Source organism: Alligator sinensis, unplaced genomic scaffold (genome assembly GCF_000455745.1).
Source record: "Alligator sinensis unplaced genomic scaffold, ASM45574v1 scaffold406_1, whole genome shotgun sequence".
NCBI lineage: Eukaryota > Metazoa > Chordata > Crocodylia > Alligatoridae > Alligator > Alligator sinensis.
The window spans coordinates 1,170,190-1,194,681 of NW_005842181.1; the positions used below are offsets into that span (position 1 = coordinate 1,170,190).

A 24,492-nucleotide genomic window follows, 5' to 3' on the forward strand; every position below is an offset into this window, starting at 1 on the left:
ACATAGATATGAATGACTTAACAGCATCATACAAAGCCACTTTATAGAAAATGAATACCAGTACAATACAAAATACATTTAAGAGAAGATGCTGAGCCTGTAGCCTGTTTCAATGGTAAAAGCTTAACCTTAAGAAAAAGACTAGAAGAGCTGTGAAACATGGCATTTAAAGACTAGAAGAAGTAACAGAGTGGGTTCACTCCTTACTAATCTCAAAGGGGCAAAGAGGGAGACTGTGACTGGACACTAAAAAGCTGAACAAAACACATAAAAAGGGAATATTTTCACTTCTCCATCAAAAACCAAATTCTTCAGCACACCAGATGCATCAGCAAGGCAGACTCCTGAATGGTGAAAACTCAAAAATCAGCACTTTCACCACACCATGGGGTACATCCTGCTTCCTATGACTGCTTTTCAGAATATCTTCAGCTCAACAAGAATGTCACCTTACAATAAACTAGCTGCTAAGAATACAGTAATTTAGCTTAGTTAAATATCAGGAACATCTGAGGAGAGGACTGAAAATGGCATGAGCTCACAGCCTTAAACTGGATAAAGCCAAATGCCAGTTTTAAACAATGGAAAGAACATGCTTGGCAGGGAGGGAGGGAGAGCAAGAGAGAGCGAGAGCGAGAGCGAGAGCCTGCCTTCTGTCTTGCCTGGTGAACCAAAGATTCAGGCAACATGGAACACGCTGTGATCTGAAGAGATAAAGGGAATTCAAAGACTGATGTACACACACTGAATTATGTAAGCAAGTTCATACTTAACTATGCTGCTCACACAAGAGATTCATAGGGTTGGAAGGGACCTCGACAGTTCATCAAGTCCACCCCACCCCTGCCTAGGCAGGAAAAAGTGCCTCTCCCGCCTGCTCTTAAAGACTCCCAGGGTAGGGGAGAGCACCACCTCCCTTGGAAGCCCATTCCAAATTTTGGCCACCCTTACTGTGAAGACGTTTTTCCTGATGTCTAGACTAAATCTGTTCTCCATCACTTTGTTTCCATTGTTCCTTGTTACCCCAAGAGGCGTCCTGGTGAACAGAGCATCTCCGATCCCTTGCTGCATCCCCCTAAGGAATTTGTAAGTGGCCACAAGATCACTCTCAGCCTTCTCCTGCAGAGGCTGACGAGATCCAGGTCCCTTAGTTTCCTCAGGGGGCTTGGCCTGCAAACACTTAACCATACAGGTGGCCCTCCTCTAGACCCTCTCCCTGAAGACAGCTCCTCAGGGTCACTGAATGGGTGCAGATGCAGATACTTAGAAGAACGATCTATGATTTAAGTAGCTATTTCAGACCTCTCCCCAGAGTGATGCACCTTTTTGACTCATTTAAAGACATTCTCAAAAGGAAGTTTGGGAGCACTACTAGCTCAATGTCTTGGAAATGACAGGTCTGACAGTTACACAAGAGATGTATACACAGATTGAAAAGAGATACCATCAAGAGATCATGAATTTCTCTGTGGGTGTTGTTTTAAGGCAGAAACCAGGAGTGGCTACAGGACGAGGTGGGCATGCAGTGGCGCAGTAGCAGCACTGCCTCCCCTCCTCCCCACTCCAGGCCTTTGATTCCTCATAGCAGACACAGCATTTCTATTCGGGCAGCAGTAAGAGAGTCAATTGACTTCATTGCTGGTTATAATCCACCTGATTCTGTCTGAACACTTCATTCCACAGGTGCTGATGACCCACTCTTTTTTAATTGTCTTGATGTTTCACTAGTCAAGCTATCCTTTCTTTGGCAATTCTGCTGTCATTTTGCCTAGTAATGTGACTGTTTTCACAGCCCTGGAGACGGTTTTTAACTTTACCTAAAAATGTTAACTTGGGTGTGGAAATATTCTTCAGTGAAGCATGGGATGCACTGCCAAGAAGGCTAGATTTTATTTTATGAATCTGAAAAAGAGTTGTACATTTAATTCTAATGACTACAGGACCAATAAAACAGCATCTTTTGATTATTTTTTGCCTAGTTGCTTTTTAATACATAATAGCAAATTAAAGCACAGTCCAATCAAGTTATATTTGTTTTTGCTTCAATTTTAAATGTAATAATATACTACTAAGCCCGCAGCACGTTAGGAAAGCATCTCATTTCTTTATAACTGGAGAAAATGTGTTGTTATATGTGATATAACAATCTGCACCCCCCGCCCCTGCTTCCAGAATCCTAGATCTGCAGAGACTACTTTTGACAATACAGAAGTATGTTGCATCTCTTGATTCCGAGCCTCCACCCCAGCTTTCGCATCTAAAAATGGCAAAAACAGTCTAAAAAATCCTATGATCAGGAGGAAGAAGGAGCTCAGAAAGGATGCACGAAAGCCAGCTGAGTGGAGAACTACCTAAGCTAATCAAAGGGCATGGAGAAGCCAGGGGTGCATCTGAAATCCCATCCTGCTCTGGGGTTCAGCACCTTCCTCTTGGGATTCCAAGCCCTGACCCTTCCAATGACTGTTTGCATGTTAAATATGAAATGTCTAGTGCAAACCCAGTCCAATAAATGCACTCTCAGCATGCCTCTGAAATTAAGCTCCTCAGGTGACACAAATGGAGGAGTGTCCAGCCTGTGGATACTGAATGGCCACAGGCAGGAAGTAAGTGCAAAGCAGATCAGGCAGGGAGCACAGGGCAGGGACCAGAAAGCAGAGCAGCAGATAGGGCAGAGGAGGAGGATTGGCGTGGCACACAGGAAGGCATGAGATTTAATCTGTGGCACACCTGCCACAAAGGTTGGCCCCATTGTTTTCCAGACCTAGAAGTCTTTGAGTGGATCAGAAGCCAGCAAGAGTTCTTGAAAAGCAGAAGTGATTCCTCACTGAGGTTTCTGCAAAAGGAAACTGCCTTTCTGCAGCTTGTTACCACCTTTACTGAAGGAAATAGGGCTCATATATAGTTTGCAAATCAATAAATGCCAGCTAGAATATCTTGGCCTCTGCATCATCAATTTCTGCCCCAACCAGGAACCAACCAAACAAAGCATCAAAATCTCCCTCCTCTCAGCAAAGAATCAACTATATACAGAGATTTAGTGTAGGAACTTCACAGCAGCAGAGGACAAGATGAGGTGGGGTTTCAGAACGGCAGGTTATTTGGTTGGTTGGGTTGTTATTTTGAAGGAAATGCTAAATTCTTAAGAACTACAAAGAAATAGGGAAACCCTAAGACTGCAGCCTCCACTGTTTCTTTTGCACCTGTTCAGAGCATCTCAAACACAAATGCTCAACCAAAATATAGAGCTGTCACCAGTGAAGATTTGCAGCCATGTAACTGACCCCCTTGCAATTTATGGGAGCCAACTGGCTAGAGGCCATCTGTCCCTTAGTCCTGGACCTGTGCTGAAACAATTCCCTCTCTTTGAGATGATGCTATTTTTTTTCCTTTAAACATGTGGGTACCACCAGGGCAAGCCATGCAACAGTTACCCTCTCAACAGCATCTGTTCAATACCGGTGCATCGTGCCAAACGTACTGAACATCTGCTATGTAGGTTCCTACTCACAGTGGTACACCCAATGAACCGAAACACAATCAGGCTGCACCAAAATTGCTCTTTTGTAGCATAGGTGCACAATGTGGCTCAGACCGTCACAGACAATGGGTCTAGTTTTATACCAGCTTAGGTAGGCAAAGAAAGAAACTGTTTGGGGTAAGAATACAAGATGGTGCAGGAAGCTTACCACTGGCTTCAGTGGGAGCAGTTAGGTCAGTACTGAGCACTTCTGAAAATCCCTCCCTCCATCACTGGCTGGCCAATCAAGCAATACAAGAAAGCCAGGATCAGGAAAGGGAATCTTCGGAAAAAATCTGCAAAGTTTCCTGCACTACAGACTTGAAATGTCTTTAGGTGGGGAATCTACACCCATCCTCACTTCCCCTCCACGCTCCCCCACCAAAAAAGAAAAACTGATTCAGAGATAGGGAAGAGGGGAAAGTAAGCTGTATTTGCAAGAAGCAGGTCCATTCTGCATTAAACAGGAGGTGGGAGGTAGGGTTAAGAAAGAAATGGAACTGCCCCCTGCCGGGAAGCTGAGAGTGGAACGAGGGATGCAGGAGAGCAGGACTTTTTCAGTGCTCCCTGGGGGCAACAAAAGAGCTTGTTATGGAACACACCACCACCAGAACGGCTTGCGAAGAATGAGCATACACAAGATGTAGCGCAAAAACTGATCCCTCTCAGGGGCAAACTACCTGCCATCTTCCTCAGTACAAAAACCTGCCATTTCACTCTCTTTTATTTGCATGTATTTAAATACAGCCAGAGAAAATAGGAGAGGAGCAAAGAACAGACAGAAGAGATTCAGAAATGCAGAAGGAGGTTTTTGTCACTCTGTCGATAAGACCAATAGCTTTCAGAGCCTCCTTCCACTGCCCAGCTAGAGCCAGATTAAGGCAAAACAAAGACACAATAAATGTATGACAGCACAGGACCCCTCCACATAACCTCTCTTCCACAGTATTTTCCTCTTTAACTGCATCTCTTCCTGCAAAGAAACAGGACAGCATTTGTCATCCCCCCTCCCCGATCAATAGCAGTTTCTCTCACTCAGCATGGCAGGGATCCCCATTGCTCTGTGGAAAGGCAATGGCATCAGGCAGGCCCCCAGTACTTACCACTAGGGTGGCTAGCCTGGGCTCAGTAAAAAGTCATCCTCTCTTTCCACAAAAGTCCTCTTTCTGGGAAGGTTCCTGAAAGTAGCGGGTCTAGGAGTTAACATCCTGTTGAAATGCAGAGAGCAGCTTACCCCTCTTTGAGCTCAATTCAGGCTCTCTGCAAACTTACCACTTATATTTCAATCATGTTTTCAAGCTTTTCACTGTAACTAGGCAGGCTGAAAATTACCTTTTTAATGAAAGCTTCTCATGACTCCAGTAGTTGGGGCACCAGGCATAAGCCAAATAGCATCAACATATCAATCTGGTCCTTGACTTTTCTAGTCCTTTCTGGCTTCCTACACAACACATAATCAGTTTTTGCTCCCCAGTCCATTCTCACTCACTCATTTCAGTTTTAAGCTTTGCCTTTGCCCCAAATTTTCCCTTTTCCCATCTATTACCACCATTTCACATTCTACCAGAACATTTAATATTCTACTAGCAAATTGCCCGTCAAGAATGATGGGCAGCGGGAGGGGGACATGACAGAGGCAGACAACTAATCAGAGTTTGAATAAGCATTATGGACAGACAGACAGACAGAGGCTTTTATAATAAAGGCACTTACTCAGCCCCATGCTTAAATCTCAGTCTTTTACCCCATAGCCTATCATTAAAATTTGGTTCCACCTCTCTCCAGCGCTGCCCCCCCCAACACATACATTAAGAAGTTTCCTAATTTTCTATATGCAGGGTGGGTTCAGGGGTCCTGTGTGTGTCTTTTCTTTCCCTGGCAAAGGCAGAACTTTGCTGCATTCTTACAGCCCCTTCTCCCCTCTTCCAACTACCGGGCTAGGGACCAGGCTAGGCCCCAGTTTAGTAGTCTATCCACATGCAGAATGGCTAGAAATGTTGTCAATCAAGGCTTTTATCCTTTTACCCAGATCTCCCCAGCTTCCTTGATAAGATTCTTGGCAGGATTACATCCCTTTTCCACAGCTACTGGGAAGGAAAACCAGTCCAGTCAGACCCCTTTGCCCTTGCCTAGGTCACTGCCCATCAACAGCACAGTTCTGCTCATTACATGCAGGCTGTTCCAAGCAGATAAAGTGAAGGAAAAGGGGGCGGAGGAGGTAGGAGGGAAACAGGTGAGGTTCAGCCATGTTGTTCCTCACAGCCTTTTGGTAATCCATGCTGAGAAAAGAAGCTTCTCTGCTGCTCTGACTGTACTGCAGCTTCTCTTAAGATTAGGAGAGAGGGAGATTGTGCCTAGCTTCTCAGGTGTATACGCCACCTGTGTTAGCACAGTATCCAAACACCTTGCACAAGGTGCATATTTCGAGATACCTACAGGGCAGCCAATGTGCTTCACAGCCAGAAACTATTCCCTGCTGCTTTCCAGTTCCCTACCTCATCCTCCCTGTGACCAACCTCCCCCCATTGCCATCACTCGCCAGACCTTAGCTCAGGGCACAGGCCGCTTGCTTAGCAATGAAAGCTAGTGAGTGAGGGGCAAAGGGTGTGTCAGCGTGGACCCCAAAGCAACTTCTCCAAGTGGGAATTGCTGGTGTGAGACCAGGTGGGTCACAAAACACTGTGGGGAAGGGGTGACCTTTCAAATGGCCTCCTCAGAAGAAAGCTGTTTTCTTGTTTAAGTAAGAAAGCATTCTAGGTCAATGTGTACCAGTCAATACAGTTATCCTGATTAGGATCTGTGCAATCTTGTTTCAGGAAGAGAAGTTTAATGATAAAAAGACTTGGCTTGAAGTACCTGACTTGCGGCCTGGAAATCAAAGAAAGGCGTGTCTCAGGGCTACTTCACTTATAAAGAGCCTTGGGGACAGAAATATAATTGGGTCAAAGCTGATCTGGGAGAAGGAGAGCAGCTGAATGCATCTGCCATGGAAACCCCAGCACCATGAAACAGGACGAATAATGTGTTTTGCTAAATGTCCGGCATGTTCAGGCATCAAAAGATAGACAAACAATGATACAGACAGAGGGAAACGGTTGACCATATAAATAACTGAAAATCTGCTTGAAAAACAGGCTTATCTGTTTGAAAAATAGGTACTCAGAGACTTTAGGAGAGATTGCTGCTGACTGAGATAACAAAGTTATATGCATTATTGCCTCCAGCAGCAGCAACATTTTTATCAGTTCACTGAGTGTGGAACAAATCCTGGCAGACACCAAACTTCACAACTGTTTCCCAAGCTACACCCTGGCAGACCTGAATCTTTGTGTATAGTCACAAAGATGCTGGCTCCTTAGTCAGAAGACTGCACTGGGAACTGCTTCCTCTGCAGTAGCTGCTAAGGCATCAAATAAAAGAAACAAGACCATATTCCCTCTGAATGCACAGTATTTCCATAGAAACCAGAAAAATCCCTCCAAGTCTCATGGAAACAATATGAGTTAATTGTAAAGGCCACTCTTGGAAAAATGGGCCACATGCCTTAAACCTCAAGGACCTAATCAGGCTTGTTACCCTTCTTGCACTCTGTACCTTTTCAGCAACAAAATCAGCTCCCCGGCAGTGAGTGGGAATGACCTTGCATTAATAATGGTCTCCATACTGGTGCAGAATGTGCCACCATGGATGTTTTAATGCATGGCTTAGACAGTTTGATGAATTGCACAGACTGTGGCTCTAAATTTATTTTAAATGATGTTATGGTTTCAGATTATTATCCTACTACACTCTATAGCTCTCTAAGCATGCTAACAGAGGAATGTGTGCTGTGAGGAGGCAGCATTATGACATAGGTAGGACACAGGAAGAGGGTTCAGTAAGCCTACAATGTGTTTCCTGTCCTGCCATCAAGCCCCTCCATACATTTGGGCAAGTTGAATAATTCTATATCTTGACTTTCATGTTTGTGAAGAGCTGAGCAAATGACATTCATCTTACTTTGTAAATCACTTTGATACTGACAGCTGAAAGAAGCTATTATAGGAAATCACTGTTGTTATCAATATAAAAACAATTATTGCCAGATAATGAAAAATTAAACGGGGAACAATGGAATAAACTAAAATAAATACCTCTCCATCATCACTGTAAATTTTGCCTTCGGCATCCTTTTTCAGCGATCACTCACATTGATCAGAAAAGAGATACAGATTGCATTTATTTTTTCAAAGAACTGAGTAATTTAATCTTTTAAGTGCTTCTCAGATCAGTCTCTGTAATTAAAGGCAGAAGATGAATGGCTGAGGTACAGGAGTACCATACTACTATAATATTAAGACCTTGACAGTGTCTCCTGTGCATTTATAGAATGATTAGATAGGACCAAATAGGACCAAAGAAACATAAGGAAAAAATAATAAAAGCTAGGTTGCATTTTTTTCTTTTTATCCCATAATAATATGTTACCAGCTGGAGGAATGTGCATATAAATAATAAATAGAATCAAATGTATGCTGCACAGGGCAAGATCCATCCAGATCACTGTATGTAAAGCAAGACAATGTCCAGTCACATATCCTACAGCAATGTGACTGATAAATGAGTTACAAATGTGTAAAACATTTGCACATCCCCATGAGACATACACTTAAAGGTGCAGTAAGTACCAAGCTAGGGGACAGCGACACCAAGAGCTCAGCTTATGGGTGATTTTTTTCCAGCTTTTGGAATTAAAAAACATTTCATCCCAAGTGAGAGAAGGATCAGCAGAGAAAGGGAGAGAGGGAAGTTACTCAAGACATGAACTATCAACAAACATTCTGAACTACTGCAGACAGCCTGCTTTACTTTCTAACCTGACCAAGCCTCCTGATGGACCTGCCAAATGACTAAGTATCACAATCCCAGTTTTTTCTACTGGGAAAATGAAACTTTACCCAAAGAAGGAATCGAACTCGAATGGAAATTGAATGCAATTGGAGCATTCTACCTGCTTAGCTCAGACCAGGGGTTTATACCTCTCCCAAGAAGTTATCCAGGAGAGCTGTCTGTCGAGGACCAATCCAGGGAGCACAGGTTCATAGAATCATAGAAAGCTAGGGTTGGAAGGGATCTCAGGAAACTATCTAGTCCAACCCCGTGGTTAAAGCAGGACCAGCCGCAACTAGGTCATTCCAGTCAGGGCTTTGTTGAGCCGGGCTTTAAAAACCTCCAAGGACAGAGATTCCACCGCCTTTCTAGGTAACCTGTTCCAGCACTTCACTACCCTCCTCACAAAAAAGTTTTTCCTAATATCCAACCTAAATCTCCTTTGCTTCAACTTGAGACCATTGCTCCTTGTTCTGTCATCTGTCACCACTGAGAACAGTCTAGCTCCATCCTCTTTGGAAACCCCCTTCAGGTAGCTAAGGGTGATTCCAAAGAGGATGGAGCTAGACAGTTTGCCTTGGATAACTCATACAATTCAGTAGTTTGAATGAGATCCATTATTTGGATTATTTTTTCCTGGAATATCATTGCCAGACTTTGGTACGGTTTAAGGTAGTCTCTAATCAGTGTTTGACACTGCCACTGTCAGACTATAGAACTTCCTTATTTTACAGATCAGGCAATTTGTGCTTTGACCCCTTTTAACTCAGTCAATACTCAGCTGTTTCCATTAGGAGAAGGAACTAATGATGGAAGCACAGATCAGTATTATCAGTACCAAAAGCTTTAGAACCCAGACGACAATCCAAAATAAACCCGAGATTGATTTAATACACAAATTCCCAGAGCAGACAGGAACACAGGACAAGAAGGGACCTCTTGGGTCACTGACTCAAATTCCCTGCATTTGGTGGAAATTGTTTATCCCTGTATTCCCCCAGAATCACCACTTTAAGCCTTCACACACAGCTACAAGAAACAAGACGTAGAACACCAAGACCATCCTACAATATGCAATAAAACAGGGGTCAGGAACCTGTGACCTGCAGGTTGACGCCACCTCACAGAGCCTTTGGTTCCAGTTAATTGAGGAGGGTCTTTGGCAATGTACCACAGGTTGATCCTAGCATCAGCCTGCCTTCACAGTGAGCTGGGTCATTAAAGCCCACCTTGGGAAAATATTGCCAACCCCTGCCGTAAGCAAAAGCCAGTTGAGGGCACCGCCACTGCCCTGCAGATGGAGCCACTCAATACCAGGCAACTTACTTGAAAGGATAAAAATCTTTAGACACCTTAATCAACTTGGATCGCCTGTCCTACACGCCATTCAGTAATTTACAGTTGCATCCTTCAGCCTTCATCAACTTGATCCTGAAAGGTGATTTGTTGGGGCCAGCTGTGAGGACAAAAGTAGATGATGTTATCATTGCCATAGTCATCTTCTGAGCAACCCTTGAGATATGAAACCAAGTGGTTAGTTAGCAGGTTGTTCCCATAACAGGAGAAACTGATGACAGAATCAGGTGTTTATTTGAGGCTATCCTTTCCCTCCTTCCCACTCTTTTCTTTCCAAAGAATATACAAAGCCCTGTTTCCCTAAACGAAGTAGGACATGAAATGATAGGAGATACTCACAATTCCTATCCCCTAAAGAATCAGCACTTGGCCCAAAAGCTTCTAGTTTCTATTTCTCTCAGCATTTCTTGAAGCCACATCCTCAGTGCCTTTGGCTTTTCTGATCCTGTATCTCTGGTGTTTTTTCCTGTTTTTCTGCCCTTCTGCCCACCTTTCACAGACACAAAAACCTTGGCAAAGTTATATAAACAGTGACCTTAAGCAAGCAGCACAACTCTAACTCTGCAATGCTCTACCATCAGCAGTTTGCCAAGGTCAAGGCTTGCAGTGTGTTGTGCTTCTGGCTTTCCAGCAGCTGAACTGCTTACGTAAGAGAGAGAAACAACTTCTGACTTTTTATATCTTCTTCTCTCAGCCTCCCTACATCAACTTTGTGTGCCTAAAGTGGAAACTGGATTAAACTTTTTCAGCTGAGGCAAAGAGCTACAAACCAATAACAGATTTTTTTCTCTTCAACAAGGAAATTTCTCATTGAATAATGTCTTCAAGCAAAATTGTTCTTCTTCCAAAGTGTCTAGACAAAGAGAACAGGAGTAAGGCATTTTGATAAGATCACTATCAGTAGATTTTTTCTGGGTTTTGAATGTTTTGATTCTATGTCTGGTGTCCCCACCCCTACCTATCCAAATGCCCTCCCTCTCCTTAACTTTTTGGTTTTGTTTAAAACATATAAAAATAATGTAATAATTAGTGCTGTAGCTATAATGACAAAACACATTTGATGTACCTGCAGCTTGCTTCAGTATAGGGAGTATACATCGCAAAATAATCTGTTGCACAAAGCACTTTTAGAGTGCTTTAACATCTTTCACAATAGGGCTTTTTATCAATGTAACCATGTTGAAACACATACACATACACACGCAGTTAATTATATAGCTAAACCAGAAAACCTTAAATTTAGACATAGAGTTAATCCCTGATAATGTCAACCAGCACAATTACAGTTATTTTTGTGATACTGGGAAATTAACAAAGAATAACTTAAAACAACATATAAATATTATCACAATAGCTTCTCTTGATATACTAAAGGACCTGTATCCTTTATCTTATAAACAGAAAGCTGGACAGTTTGAAATTAAAGTTTCCATTTTGGACTGTACAGTATTTTTATTTCATTTCTAAGTGAGGTCCTTATAACATAAATACAACATTAATTTGCAAAGACTTTCTAGCTTTCATTCTGTACTGCTTGTATCAGGAAATGAAACAGAAGATTTCCACCTGTATCACAAGATATTTTGGATAAAAATATAATTTAATATTTTACAATACAATTATTAGATATGTAGCTTTCAGAAAACAAATCAGTAATGCACATTTTATTAGCACAATTAAAATCAAAACAAAAATATACACTTCCTATGGCATATTGGCAGCAGCAGTCTTACATGCATATTCTTGTGATTTTTCATAAAATACATATTAAGTCCCAGGTAATATTACCATATTTTGATGGATAGAAATCTGCATGGTGTTCAGCCAGAGGCCAGGCTCCTTTGGATTAACTTTTCATAGAAAAATGCTAGATTACCATTTACAAATAAATAACTGAAAGAGAAAAAAGGTATCTAGCCCCCTTTCTTACTGAGAAGCAGAATCAGTTAGTCTGAGCCTGGCAACTGTACCTAACTTACATAAAAACAAGTAGATTCCCAAGTCTGGAGGACAGCTGATTCAAATCAGCCCATAGTTTGCCTAGACCACACCTCTGTGATAGAGATGTACAATTAATTCACTAAAATCTGTCCAGTGCTTTAATAAGGTAGGGCACTTGGAAAGTGCCAAGGGTAATTATGGTGAGCAGATGTTACATTTGGCTCAAAAGTCTAAAAAACTCCCATTGTTTCATTATAAATCAGCCAGCACAGGTACTTCTATAGGTAGGGTAGATGAAAATTCTTCTGCATATTATTATATCTAAAACCAAGAGATCAGTGTTCTGCAATGATACTTAATAGCTGTTGTGAAAGAAAACATACAAAGGGCTATATTATATCCACAAGTCACAAAACCTTTTTTCTATGTGATAATGTTTCTCTGGCTTCCTTATAATAAAGCCCCATTTACTTGCAAATTATATAGCCAGTAAGAACCATATGAAAAAATCCTAATTCTTTTCCATTCAGTGATGACAAAATTGTCTCTTCTAAGTACTGGAAAAGCCTGCAGTATGTTCCCTTCCATCTGACCACAGGCATGCTTTTTTGCTCTTGGCCCCCCACTGTGGTTCCACTATAAACTGCAATATGTTAGTGACTTGCCTATTATTCCCTCATAGTAAAATGTCAGCATGTTGCACACACATTTTAAATGACTTTCCAGTCAGGAAAAAATTGTAACATGGTAATGAGACTGTTTTGGATTAAGCATAACAAGGATGATTTTCAGAGGCGCTCAGCACAAGTGCTTACAAGACACTCAACGAAACTGGTAAGAACTGCACTAGATTTTTTATGAGTTTTAAATATTTTGATTCTATGTATGCTACTCTAAAATCAGTTCTGCTGTTTTATTATTCTAGCATTGTCATAGTTATATAAAGAAAAAACAGCATATAGGTAGTATCTAGCCAGTGTATGTATTAAATAAATATTATATTTTCTTTACTATCTATTGAGATTCCACTTGACACTGTGCAGTAGGCTCTTTATCAAAATCATAACTAGAAAGTGATTCATTGCAATGACACAGAGAAACCAATTTAGCACTCCATATATTCAGGGAGAACTGTCTCTTTGCAGTCCATGCAGTACCATATGGCAATGGGTAAATGTAGAAACACCACAACATTTTCAAATATATTTTCCTCAGCAAATCCTAGCAGGCTAATATACATTTCCTCTATTTTATCATTTACCCAGAATTTGTCACATTAATCCTGATAGCAAAATATATATTAGTGCAAATCAGGCTATTATACATCTGGAACTAAAGGACAAATATATTAATCTTTGTGCTAGGATACTAAATCTTCTAACCAAACAAAAGTCACGTATTTCACATATAAATTTCAATTTACAGTAAATAAACATTCACATTCAATACAGCAAATTTAGACCCTGCTGGATACACAACTTGGTAACTAACACAGAGTGTAATAGATTAAAACTCATCTTTAGTGGTGGACATGTGACAACATGAAAACACAAGTATGACTTCCAGCTGACTTCCTGCCCTTGGGAAGGGGGCTGGACTCGATGATCTTCCGAGGTCCCTTCCGGCCCTAATGTCTATGAAATCTATGAAATCTATGAAAATACAGTTGAAGACTGCCAGCAGAGAGAAAGAAGTCACTGCATCATTTTATGCAGACTGCAGGCTCCTGCATTGATTAATGGGTATGATTGGAAAAGGACCACAGTCATTTTGCATCTCTTGATTTCTATGGTTCTGTTGATGAAAAAATAACATTGGTACTATTTGGCTAATTTATTCTGTTGACAGAGCAGAGTTGCTCAGACTTTCAATGACACTTTCGGGTCTGAGTGCTATTCCAGCCTGACATAACTCCTGTTACAGCAGGGGCAGACAAAGTCTGGCCCGCAGACTGGATCCAGCCAGCAGTGGACTCCATTTCCATAAATGCTTACACATTAACTCTGAGAACTTGACCCAACTCTTATTGGAATACTTCCACTGACTGTAACACCGGGGTGGGCAAAATGGCATATCTGGCCAGCAGCCAGACTCCCATTTCCCAGCAGCCCCTGTCCTCATGGCTGGGGCTGGCTTCCATGGACACCCCAGCAGCAGCTGTACTGTGATAGCACAAGACTGGGGTTTTCATGGAGACCAGCCCCAGCAGTGCTGGCAGGGTACACGGTGGGGCAAGGAGCTGCTCCAGAGCCACTGGGATCTTGTGGTGGTGACAGCATGGTCCAGAGCCAGGGCCAAGCCACGATCTGCAGCCTGCAGGGGTGTGCAGGCAGTGGATTGTGGCTTTGTCCCAGCTTTGGACCACACTGACACCGCTGCAAGGAGCCAGGGCACAGCAGCGATCTGCAGCCTGCACACGCCTCCCTGGAGCATGCAGGCTGCAGATCACAGCTCTGCCCTGCTTCCAGACTATTCTGTCACCACTGCAAGATCTCAGCAGCTCCCCACAATGCCAGCGCTGCTGGGACTGGTCTCCATGGAAACCCCAGCCTTGCACTATCACAGTACAACTGCTGCTGGGGTCTCCATGGAAATCAGCCCCAGCCATGTGGGCAGGGGTGCTGGGAAATGGAGTCTGGCTGCTGGCCAGATCCACCATTTTGCCTACCCCGGTGTTACAGTCAGCAAAAAGATTCCCATAAGAGCTGGGTCAAGTTCTCAGAGATTTAATGCATAAGCTCCACAAATAGATGGTCCAAAACTTAAATGCTTGGCAAACAAGGTATCAGGATACCAGAATACTGGTGTGAAATGTATATGCAATATAAAGGCATTAAACCTCCAGGTCTAGGCTCACTTAAATTTAAAGCCATCTTCCTCAGCTCAACTCAGATTTCCCTAACCTACTTGAATCTAGGGAGCGGCTAATTTCTGTGTTTATTCATTAAATGTTAGGAGAAGACAACAAGTAGGAGTGAAAGTTTCTGGATACTAAATGCTGTAATAGCCCTGCCCCCATTGTCAGGTATACAGTTTCCTGATACCAGGGGCAGAAGTAATCTATTCAGCTTTTCCATCTGCCATTGGGAAGCACACTATAGTTCCATGGTGTTCCTGCTCTTTGTCCACCAGCTGAAATAGAACAAGATCCCTCCCTAGCCCTTCCCCATCTCCGAGGCATGAGCCCTTCTTCCTTGCCAGGGGCCAGCTCTTCTGCCCTCAAAACATGCCCCAATTCACTTTGCTGCTCTTTTCCAATGATTGGTTTAGGTCAGAAACAAAAAAGTACACACTGCATCATGGGAGGTAGGCAACACCAACTGATACAATGTGGGTAAGGAATGCGAAGCCAGAAGCCAACCTCTCAAAGTCACTAGCACAGCAAAAACAGAATCCTGATGTCCTTACTTCCTGACTTATGCTTTGCAACAGAACTATTTTTTTCCTTTTGTGATGTCTAGTTACTTAGTCTAATTCTATTTAGTCTTCTTCTATATTACAGCTGAATGTTGGTTTTAGTCAGGTGATACTTGGGTAAAATCTAACCAGGAAGATAGCTTATTATCTTTCTCATCAGGCTTTCTCCTGAGAACTTGGCATCTAGATTTTTCTATTACTCCACAAAAAGCAATTTACGTCCAAATGGATTAATTGGTTAGTGTCTTCACGGTTCAACTAATATAGGCCTTGGTTAGCAATGCATTTGCCTATAAAGAAAAATAATCTGCTCAAAGAAAGGTCTCCAGTTGAAGTTGAGATAAATTTGACCACTAGAATCTAGGTCACAAACCAAATATACTAAAACCCAGAAAAGGATTTCCTGTGTTCACAATTCATTTTCAGCTTTAATGTTTCACAGCATTAGGCAGTGCAAAGGGCTCCCTAGTGCTGAAGTGATTACAACATTGCTATATAATTATTTGAGAGTTCCCAAAGGAATGCAAGTGACATAGTAGTCAGTGCTGTAGCTGAAGCAGCAGCATTATTTATACCTTCTTTCATCTCTCCTGGAGTGGTAAATAATGAAGAATATGGTAACAATGAAAGCAAAAAATATAAAGGAGATAAAGGCTAATAAAGATTTTCTGGTTCGGAAAAAGCTGCATTCAGGGCATAAAGCAAGCTCTTCTGGGCACCATCTTTCAGGAGTTTCTGAACTGGGAAAACCATTATTGTCAATTATTTCTCTGTAATGTTTCATGGAAGGCTTTGTTTCATACTGATTTGCAATGTAACGATAGAGGCCATATTTAGGAGCAGTCCTGTCGTTAAAAGAATAGACAAAATATCCCTGTACATTGACATTATCCAGAGTGTAGGCTGCAAAAGAAAACAAGGGGTTGGGGAAAAGGAAAAGAAATTGGTTATTTATTTAAGAACAACAATGTGTGCTACTGTACACTATTAGGGAAGGTCATAACTCAAACAGGTCTGGACAGCTCTTCCAAGAAATTAGGCATACATATACTCAGTGGTTGTAACTAAAAAGTATTTGCCAGCCATTACTATGAAATGCAATCTGTGATTACCAGTTTTTCCTTTTATACTGAATAAAAGACACTGTATATATAAGGATGTGGGGTAAGGGTTGACAAATGTTAACATATTAATAGTAAGAATATGTTACTGGAAAAAGGTATTAAAACCCCCACAAAAATTGTTTTCTACACACACATGGAAAACCTATATAAACACTGAATATGTTCCCATTTCCACAGAGAAAATCCAAGGGCATGGAATCCATTGCAGAAAGATAAATTTGCCTTTAATGTATAAGAAGTATAGGTTTCAATGTTTTTTTTATATTCTATGTGGTATGTTGGGAGGGGTGAAGGTTATATTCTTTGTTTACTCCCTGTGAAAGGGGAAGAGAGAGCCCACCCTGACTCTCCCCATCACTCACTACAGGGGAAGTAATGAGTGGCAGTTGCAGGGAGACGCCAAGATGGCAGAGTCAGGCACACTATTTTCGGGACTGCCTGAGCTTGCAAATCAGCGGATAGAGAAGGCAGGGCCAGAGGGAAGAGTGGGTGGATGAAAAAGCAGCTGGGAGACCAGCTGGAGGTAGAGCATGGGGAAGCTGGAGCATAGTGGCAGGGGAACGCTGTGGGATGCTGCTGGAGGAGGGCTGGGAAGTGCCATGGAGAGCAGCACAGGAGAAGCAGCAGCACACTGAGGAGCCTCTCTGGGAAGAACCAGGGAGCGCCATGGAGCACTGCACAAGACAGGCTGCGGCACACCCAGGGGGCACTCTGGGAGGAAGGCCCAGCAATACCACCAAAAGGCAGCAGCACACCCTGGAGGAGTCCCAGGAAGAGGCAGAGAACGCACCACTGAACGTGGTAAGAGAGAGGTGTGCGGCACTGGGGCCAAGAGAAACGGGCCAAGCGCCACGGAAAAACCATGCTGGCAGGGAGCCCTTAAGTAGGGGCGGAAGCCAGAGACTGCACTGGGTGGTGAGACAGGCATCAGTGTCAGGCCACGGGGCTACGACAGCCCGGGGCCTACGCAAGGGGGAGAGCCATGTGGGGCCACCAAGGCAAGTGGCAGGAGCACCAGCAGGAGTGAACCGGAGAGCCCAGCCTCAGGTGAGACGGGGCCAAGGTGGGAGAGGAAGGGGACCCAGAGGAGGGCCCCACACGACGACTGCCAGGGGCACAGCAGGGAGCTGCTGAGCCTGCAAGGTAGTTCTTAAATGGGTGAAGGTAAAAGGCCCCAGCCAGGGGCCTGTGGGCCTGGGAGACAAGACCCAGGGGCCCATCAGTGGATGCTGATTGTTTTGTGTTGTCATTACTCATGAGTTTCCTGTTACCTCAAGATTGAGGTGAGTTTAGTTGCTCCACAAAGGACAGCCTACAAGGAGCTGATGGCCAGGTCACAGACCCTCAGAGTTTACACAAGAGAAGGTATCATCTATAAGTGAGACCTCCAGAGACTGATGTCCATCTCAGCCATTCATTTTTCTCTCTCATCTTGTCTAATGATTTTGTGCTACACCTGGTGGACCCTTGACACATTCCAGTTAAAACGATCATTAGTCACTCTGTTTCTTTGTTGTAATGCTCTATATTATTCTAGTAGCTGTAGATTGGAAGCTCTTCAAAGAAGAAAATACAACTCTTTAGGTCAAAGGTCTGCATTGCTATGTGCTGTGCTGAGCAAATGATCTGTATGTACAGATGGTGAGAGAGGGAAATCTGTTATTTAAGACTAATTTTTTTGAATAATGAATTTTGCTATATGGGCAATTTTATGCACTTATGCTCCAAATCTGCACAAGGGAGAGAGACTAGCTTTATAGCTTAAGTTTCCCCATCAGTGAAGTGATACTGAGCCTAGGAGGTTGACAGGCGTGCCCAGGGCACACAATGACTGGTGAGAGAACTATACTGGCAGTTCATGGCTCCACATCCTGAGTTCTGTATCTTAAACAAGGGCTGTACCTACATCTTAAACCAGGAGTGACTACTTCTGTCACCTGTCCCCACGTTTTCCCTTGCTACCAATTTTAGTAACCAACAGCAACTGAAGGTCTCAAATTTACCATCAGGTAAAGAAACCGGGAGGGGGCATCAAGCAAGTGATAACAGCACTGACTCCTTAGGTTCTGATGCCACACCAGTACAGCAGCTCTAGCAGCCACACCAGCAAATCCCCCAGGCTGCAATTTAACACTTCAAATGTTTCAGGAGGTCTATGGGCCATCAGTTTGACTGCGCTGTCTTAGACCAGGCAGCTCTAGCAAGTCACTATTCTCATGTCATTTTGTAAGGTGTACTCTTAGGCGGATATAGGCTTCTGAAAAAGGGGGTGCATGTTGTATGGTGCATCATTACCAGGGATCTGGGTTTTCTATTTGCTGTGGATAAATGCATAAAAATGTGGATTTTCTCCTTTAGGAGAGAACAATGCACAGTTTTAGCCTGCAAGGAGCTGCTTGGGTCTGGGAGGAGTGGACGCAGGGGGCACCACGTGCATGTGCGCACACATGTGCATGGCCAGAAATACAGCCAGGCAGCAGTGGAGGTAAGTCTGGCAGGGGAGGCACAGGCAATGTGTGGTGGGGAGACAGGGGACAGATTGAGGCCCCCATGGTGAGGGAGAGAGTGCAGCAGGGTTGGCGGCTGGGGCTTGCAACCTTACAGATGCAAAATTAATTGTCTAGAATTGGCATTTAAGACAGTTTCAGTCCTAAGGAAAACTGAAAAGAAAAGAAAGTATACTTGGCTGGATTCACTATGGTATAACTGTACGGAGAGCCATGGACATCACTGAAATTACAGTGTAGGCAAATCTACGTTACTACATCTAAATACTACCTGACAGTGGATTTTTGAGACTCTAAAAACAGAAAATTTTTAATTATTTCAGAGGGCAAAAAGGAGATTCAATGTTACCCTATTTTTTTCTTTTTTTGCAGCTGTATTCTGTTCCTATAACCAAAACAAGCCTTCAAACACCAATATCCCATAAACTATGTGAGAAAGCTAGAATCTAGGTGTAAACTTTTCATGAGGCCCCATCTCCAGTTACCTGCCAGACAGAAGGAATATGAAGGACTATGAAGAAAGAGACCAATAATTAAATCAATTACTGAAAAAGACTATAGGCAGTCTTGAAGAATGGTGAATGAAAACTGTTGTGAATTTGAAATAAAGATCAAGCAATTAGAGAGTTTTGAGGACTAAATTATCTTGACCAGACCTGGGTAAATTCAGATATAGTGTCACACAGAGAGGGAGTAAAAGAGAATTAAGTTCAATTTCATCTCCTGTTTTCCTGACATTGTGCATTAGTTTTTAGGAAGATGAGGACTGCTAAAAGTCTGGTTTAGGGTTGTTGAAACCATCAACAAAACATAGTAACAGCAGGTAAGCCCTGCTCCCAGCTCTGAGGGCTGTGGCAGAGGTGCTGCCTAGTGCCTGCTCCACAGCATAGCCTGGCCTAGAGCCCTGCGAGGTTGCCAGGCACTGGGCACCATGGCTCGGCTCAGGGCCCCCTGCTGCAAAAGTGCCCACCAACCCAGCCCAGCCCAGCCCGCCCGGCACGGCCCTTACCTCAGCTGTCCCGTGCTGCAGGCAGACCCCCAGGGTGGGCTGAGCCAGCGGCAGCACCCTCAGTGCCAGCACCAGGGCTACCGCCTCCATCCTTCTCTGCAGCCTGCGCCACCCATATCTCTCAGCCCTGACCCTGGCCCCACAGCCAGTGATGGCTGAGCCGCAAGTCGCAGCCCTGCCCCTGCCCTCCCAATGGATTTCACAATATAGGTGGTGCCACACTGATCATGATCGGTGAGGTTGTTTTTTTTTTAATTATATGAACTTCTTTTTAATTATATAGAAATGTTAAGGGGGCCCCACAACCCCTTAGGGTCAGCCCTGACTGGGCCCAATATATTCTATTACATTTTTCCTGCTGGCATATGCATATCCCCCATCCTGGTGGGCTGCACTATTGCCCCTTTCAAATATAAAGCACAGCCATTTCTTTAAGTGATCACAAGGAGGTGCTGGCAGATTGATGATGGCTCTGATACAGGCCTCTGTAAAGGTGACAGAGGGGCAAGGCATTAGCTATCATGAAGAAAGTTGTAACAGCATATAAAAATGCAGGATAAAAGGAAAAGTACTTGTTTTAGCTAGGATAGAAGAAAGCTACCGTGACTGTCTAATGTTTTTGGTCACTTTGCCTATAGCAGTTCTTTAGAATGTTATGCTTAGAAATAAAAATACAATGTGCTTCACTTTTACCAAGAGTGCAACTGTAATCACTTTCATTTCTAGTTTAGCAAAGCCCAGGGCTGGACTGGGTTTTCAATTTATATAGAAATAGACAATAGTGTAAATATGGGTGGGCGAAGGGGGCACCAGTCTTGAGCACCGATTAAAGCAGGGGTGGGCAATTATTTCAGGCAGAGGGCCACTTACCCAGTTTTGGAAAGGTGTTGAGAGCCACATGTGCCCCACCCCCTGGTCATCATCTTAGGACTGAAAGTTCTGCTCCCTAACCCCTGAACTTTGCCACCAGAAGTTCCTCCCCTTGCCCCCAGAAGCACTCCTTTCAACTAGGGATTTTGCCATCTTGAAACCAGAAAAAATACCAAATTATATTTTAAAAAGCAAACATCTACAACATTCATTAATTTGATTTAAAAAAATATTTTTGCCCTTGTTTACATGCGTTTGTGTAGTGTACATAGAGGTGATTGTATATACTAGCTTAAAATGAAGTCTATCTTCTATATTGTGGGGGACTGTGGGTGCGTAAATGTGTGGGTATGTGGGGTGTGAGGAGGCATGGGTGTGCGGTGAGGGAACATGCGGGTGTGTGTGGATATGTGGGGTGTGGGTAGGTATGGGGTTTGTGGGGGACCTGTGTGTGGGTGGGAGGGTTGCTGGGGTGTGTGAAGGGGTGCGGGTGTGGAGGTCTGCGTGTATGGCAGTGTGGGGGGGGGGGGGGGGTGAGTGCACGTGCATGGTGGGATGTGCGTGTGGGACTCACCCTAAGAACACATACACACATACCCCGGTACCAATGCGACACATACACACCCTGGTACCGATGTGGACTCCATGCTCCCCAGTCAGGTGATGCAGCCAGGAGCCATGTGGTGCTGGAGCTGTGTGGGGGCAGGAAGGCAGGGAAATTGCTGGGGGTGGGGCGGGGCTGGGCTCAGCGATAACCCAAGCAGGACCTGGGGCAAATCAGCCTGTACAGGGCCCTGCCCCCAGATACAAGGAAGCCAGCAGTGGATTCAGTGGAGGGGAGGGGTGCTGAGCAGCCAGATGTGGAGCTGGTGGCAGTGTGGAATCGCTGCACCACTCTCCCCAGCTCCGCAGGGCCCCCTAACTGCGGGACCCGGGGCAGTTGCCTGATTCACGCACCCCGCCCCCCCAAACAGCCCTAGCTGGGTTGCTGCATTCCTTCCGAGGCTCCCCATAGGTCCTACTGCCCCTATCATCTTTGACAGGCAGTCAGGAGCAGATAAATATTTTCTCAATTTTTTAGGGGCCCCATGTGCCAGACAGAATGGCTTTGCAGGTCACATCTGGCTCACGGGCCATATTTTGCCCACCCCTGGATTAAAGGGAGTGCTGGAAACCAGGATAGGAGGTACTGGATGGGACACAGCTAGGCTGCCAGTCCAGTAACTACAGGCTGGGACTATGTGGAGAGGTGGTGGGCAGTTACATCAGGGAGGCTCTTCAAACTTGGAAGCTAAGTGCTGGGGGAAAAGAAGCCATAAGAATATAATAAGTTCTATACTGAGTCAGACCAGTGATCCATCTAGCTTAATATCCTGTGTCTGACAGTGGCAGGAGTGGATGCTTTAGAGGGAAAGCATTGAATTAGATCTAAAGGGATCTATTTTCTGGTTTTTCACTCCCTGGTATACACTGTCATTGGTTTAGAGATGCCAGAGGAAACATCTCTGACTGATCTGTTTAAGAGCTGTTAATAGATCGATCAGCCATGAATTTGTAGTCCTTTTCAAACCTGGCTACACTATCTACTTCTATAATCTCTTGTGGTAATGAGTTCCACTGCATAAAAGGTAGCTTTACACCTGCCTCCTACTGATTTCAGTAGTTGTACCCTAGTTCCCTATTCACTTGGTTTATACCCTTCATGATTTTGTAGACCTCTATTATATCCTTCCTTATCCTTCCCCCTTCCAAACAACAGTCTTAACCTTTTCAGTCTCCTGGTATGGCAGCTGCTCCATATCCCTGATCATTCTGCTTGCTTTCTCTGAGCCTTTTATAGTTCTACTACATCTTTTTTAAGGTGTGGAAACCACAACTACACACAGCATTCAAGGTGTGGGCACACCATGGATTTATGTAGTGTGCCATGATGATGTTTTCTATTTTGTTTTCTTTTTCCTTCTTAATGCCCAACAGTTCACAGCTGGCAACAGCTGGCATTTTGTTCTTGCCACTGCACACTGAGCTGACATCTGATTAAGCTACAATGACTCCAAGGTCTCTTTCCCAGTCATAACTGCTAGTTCAGAACCCAGAACTATGCATGCATCATTGTGGGTAGTTTTCTCCATGTGCATTCCCTTGTACTCGCCAACACTGAAGATCATTTGCCATCTTTTGGCCTACTCAGCCTGGTGAGATCTTTCTGCAGCTCCTCTCATGTTGGGATTTGACTACCTGGGTTAATTTAGTATCATCTGCAAACTTTGGAGATTTCACTGAAGCACACTGCCTGTCCATGCAGGACAGGCAGCGGTGCAAGCTGCAGGGACCTGGTGGGTGGCAAATTGGCTTAGCAGTCGCACCCAGAGAGTAGTAGTAGGCGGGTCAGTATCGACCTGGAAGGATGCGGGTAGTGGGGACCTACAGGTTTCAGTCCTTGGACCTGTACTCTTCAATATCTTCATCAGTGACTTGGATGTGGGTGTGAAGTGTACTCTGTCCAAGTTTGCAGACGATACTAAACTGTGGGGTAAAGTGCACACTCTGGGGGGTAGAGAATGATTGTAGGCAGACATAGATGGGTTAGAAAAGTGGGCAGCACACAATAGGACGCAGTACAAGGACAAGTGCACAGTGCTGCACCTAGGGTGCAAAAAACATCCAGCACACCTACTGGCTGGGAAGTGACCCTCTCAGCAGCACAGAAGTGGAAAGCATTCTCAGAGTCATAGTGGACTCCAAGATAAGCATGAGTTGTCAGTGTGACGAAATCATCAGCAAAGTTAACCGCGCTTTATCATGCATCAGTAGATGCATGACAAATAGAACCAAGGAGTTGATACTTCCCCTCTGTGGCATTGGTCAGACCACAGTTGGAGTACTGTGTCGAGTTTTGGGAGCCGTACTTCAAGAAGGATGTTGATAGACTCGAGAGGGTCCAGAGGAGGGCCGATCGTACGGTTAGGGGCTTACAGGACAAGCCCTATGAGGAGAGACTGAGGGACCTGGACCTCTTCAGCCTCCACAAGAGAAGGCTGAGAGCTGATCTTGTGGCTGCCTACAAATTCATTAGGGGGACCCAGCCAGGGATCGGAGATGCTCTGTTCACCAGGGCACCTCTTGGGGTAACAAGGAACAATGGTCACAAACTGACAGAGAGCAGATTTAGGCTAGACATCAGGAAAAACTTCTTCACAGTAAGGGTGGCCAAAATTTGGAATGGGCTTCCAAGATAGGTGGTGCTCTCCCCTACCTTGGGAGTCTTTAAGAGAAGGCTGGATAGGCATCTGGCTGGGGTCATTTGACCCCAGCACTCTTTGATGATCTGTTGAGATCCCTTCCGACTCTAGCATCTATGAATCTATGACCTGACTTTGTGCAAGGTAAGCTGGGGAGGCTGGAGAATGGGGGAGGGAACCATGGGGGGGGGGGACCCCATCTGACAAAGCCATCAGAAAAGCTAATGGCACTTTATCGTGCATCAGCAGATGCATGACGAATAGATCCAAGGAGGTGATACTTCCCCTCTATCGGGCGCTGGTCAGACTGCAGTTGGAGTACTGCATGCAATTCTGGGCACCGCACTTCAAGAGGGATGCCGGATAACCTGGAGAGGGTCCAGAGAAGGGCCACTCGTATGGTTAAGGGCTTGCAGACCAAGCCCCACGAGGAAAGACTAGAGAACCTGGACCTTTTCAGCCTCCGCAAGAGAAGGTTGAGAGGCGACCTTGTGGTGCCTATAAGTTCATCACGGGGGCACAGAAGGGAATTGGTGAGGTTTTATTCACCAAGGCGCCCCCGGGGGTTACAAGAAATAATGGCCATAAGCTAGCAGAGAGCAGATTTAGACTAGACATTAGGAAGAACTTCTTCACAGTT

At 44.3% G+C, this 24,492-nt stretch overlaps 1 protein-coding gene across 1 annotated transcript in view; it reads right to left on the reverse strand.

The window, feature by feature from the left end:
• Positions 1–11,329: 11,329 nt before the first annotated feature.
• The window catches only part of KL (klotho), an 85,838-nt gene continuing 72,675 nt past the window's right edge, over positions 11,330–24,492 (reverse strand). The window contains exon 6 of the mRNA XM_025207094.1: positions 11,330–16,003. Within this exon, the coding sequence (XP_025062879.1) occupies positions 15,666–16,003 (338 nt within the window). The 3' untranslated portion in view covers positions 11,330–15,665. The remainder of the gene's footprint in view (positions 16,004–24,492) is intronic.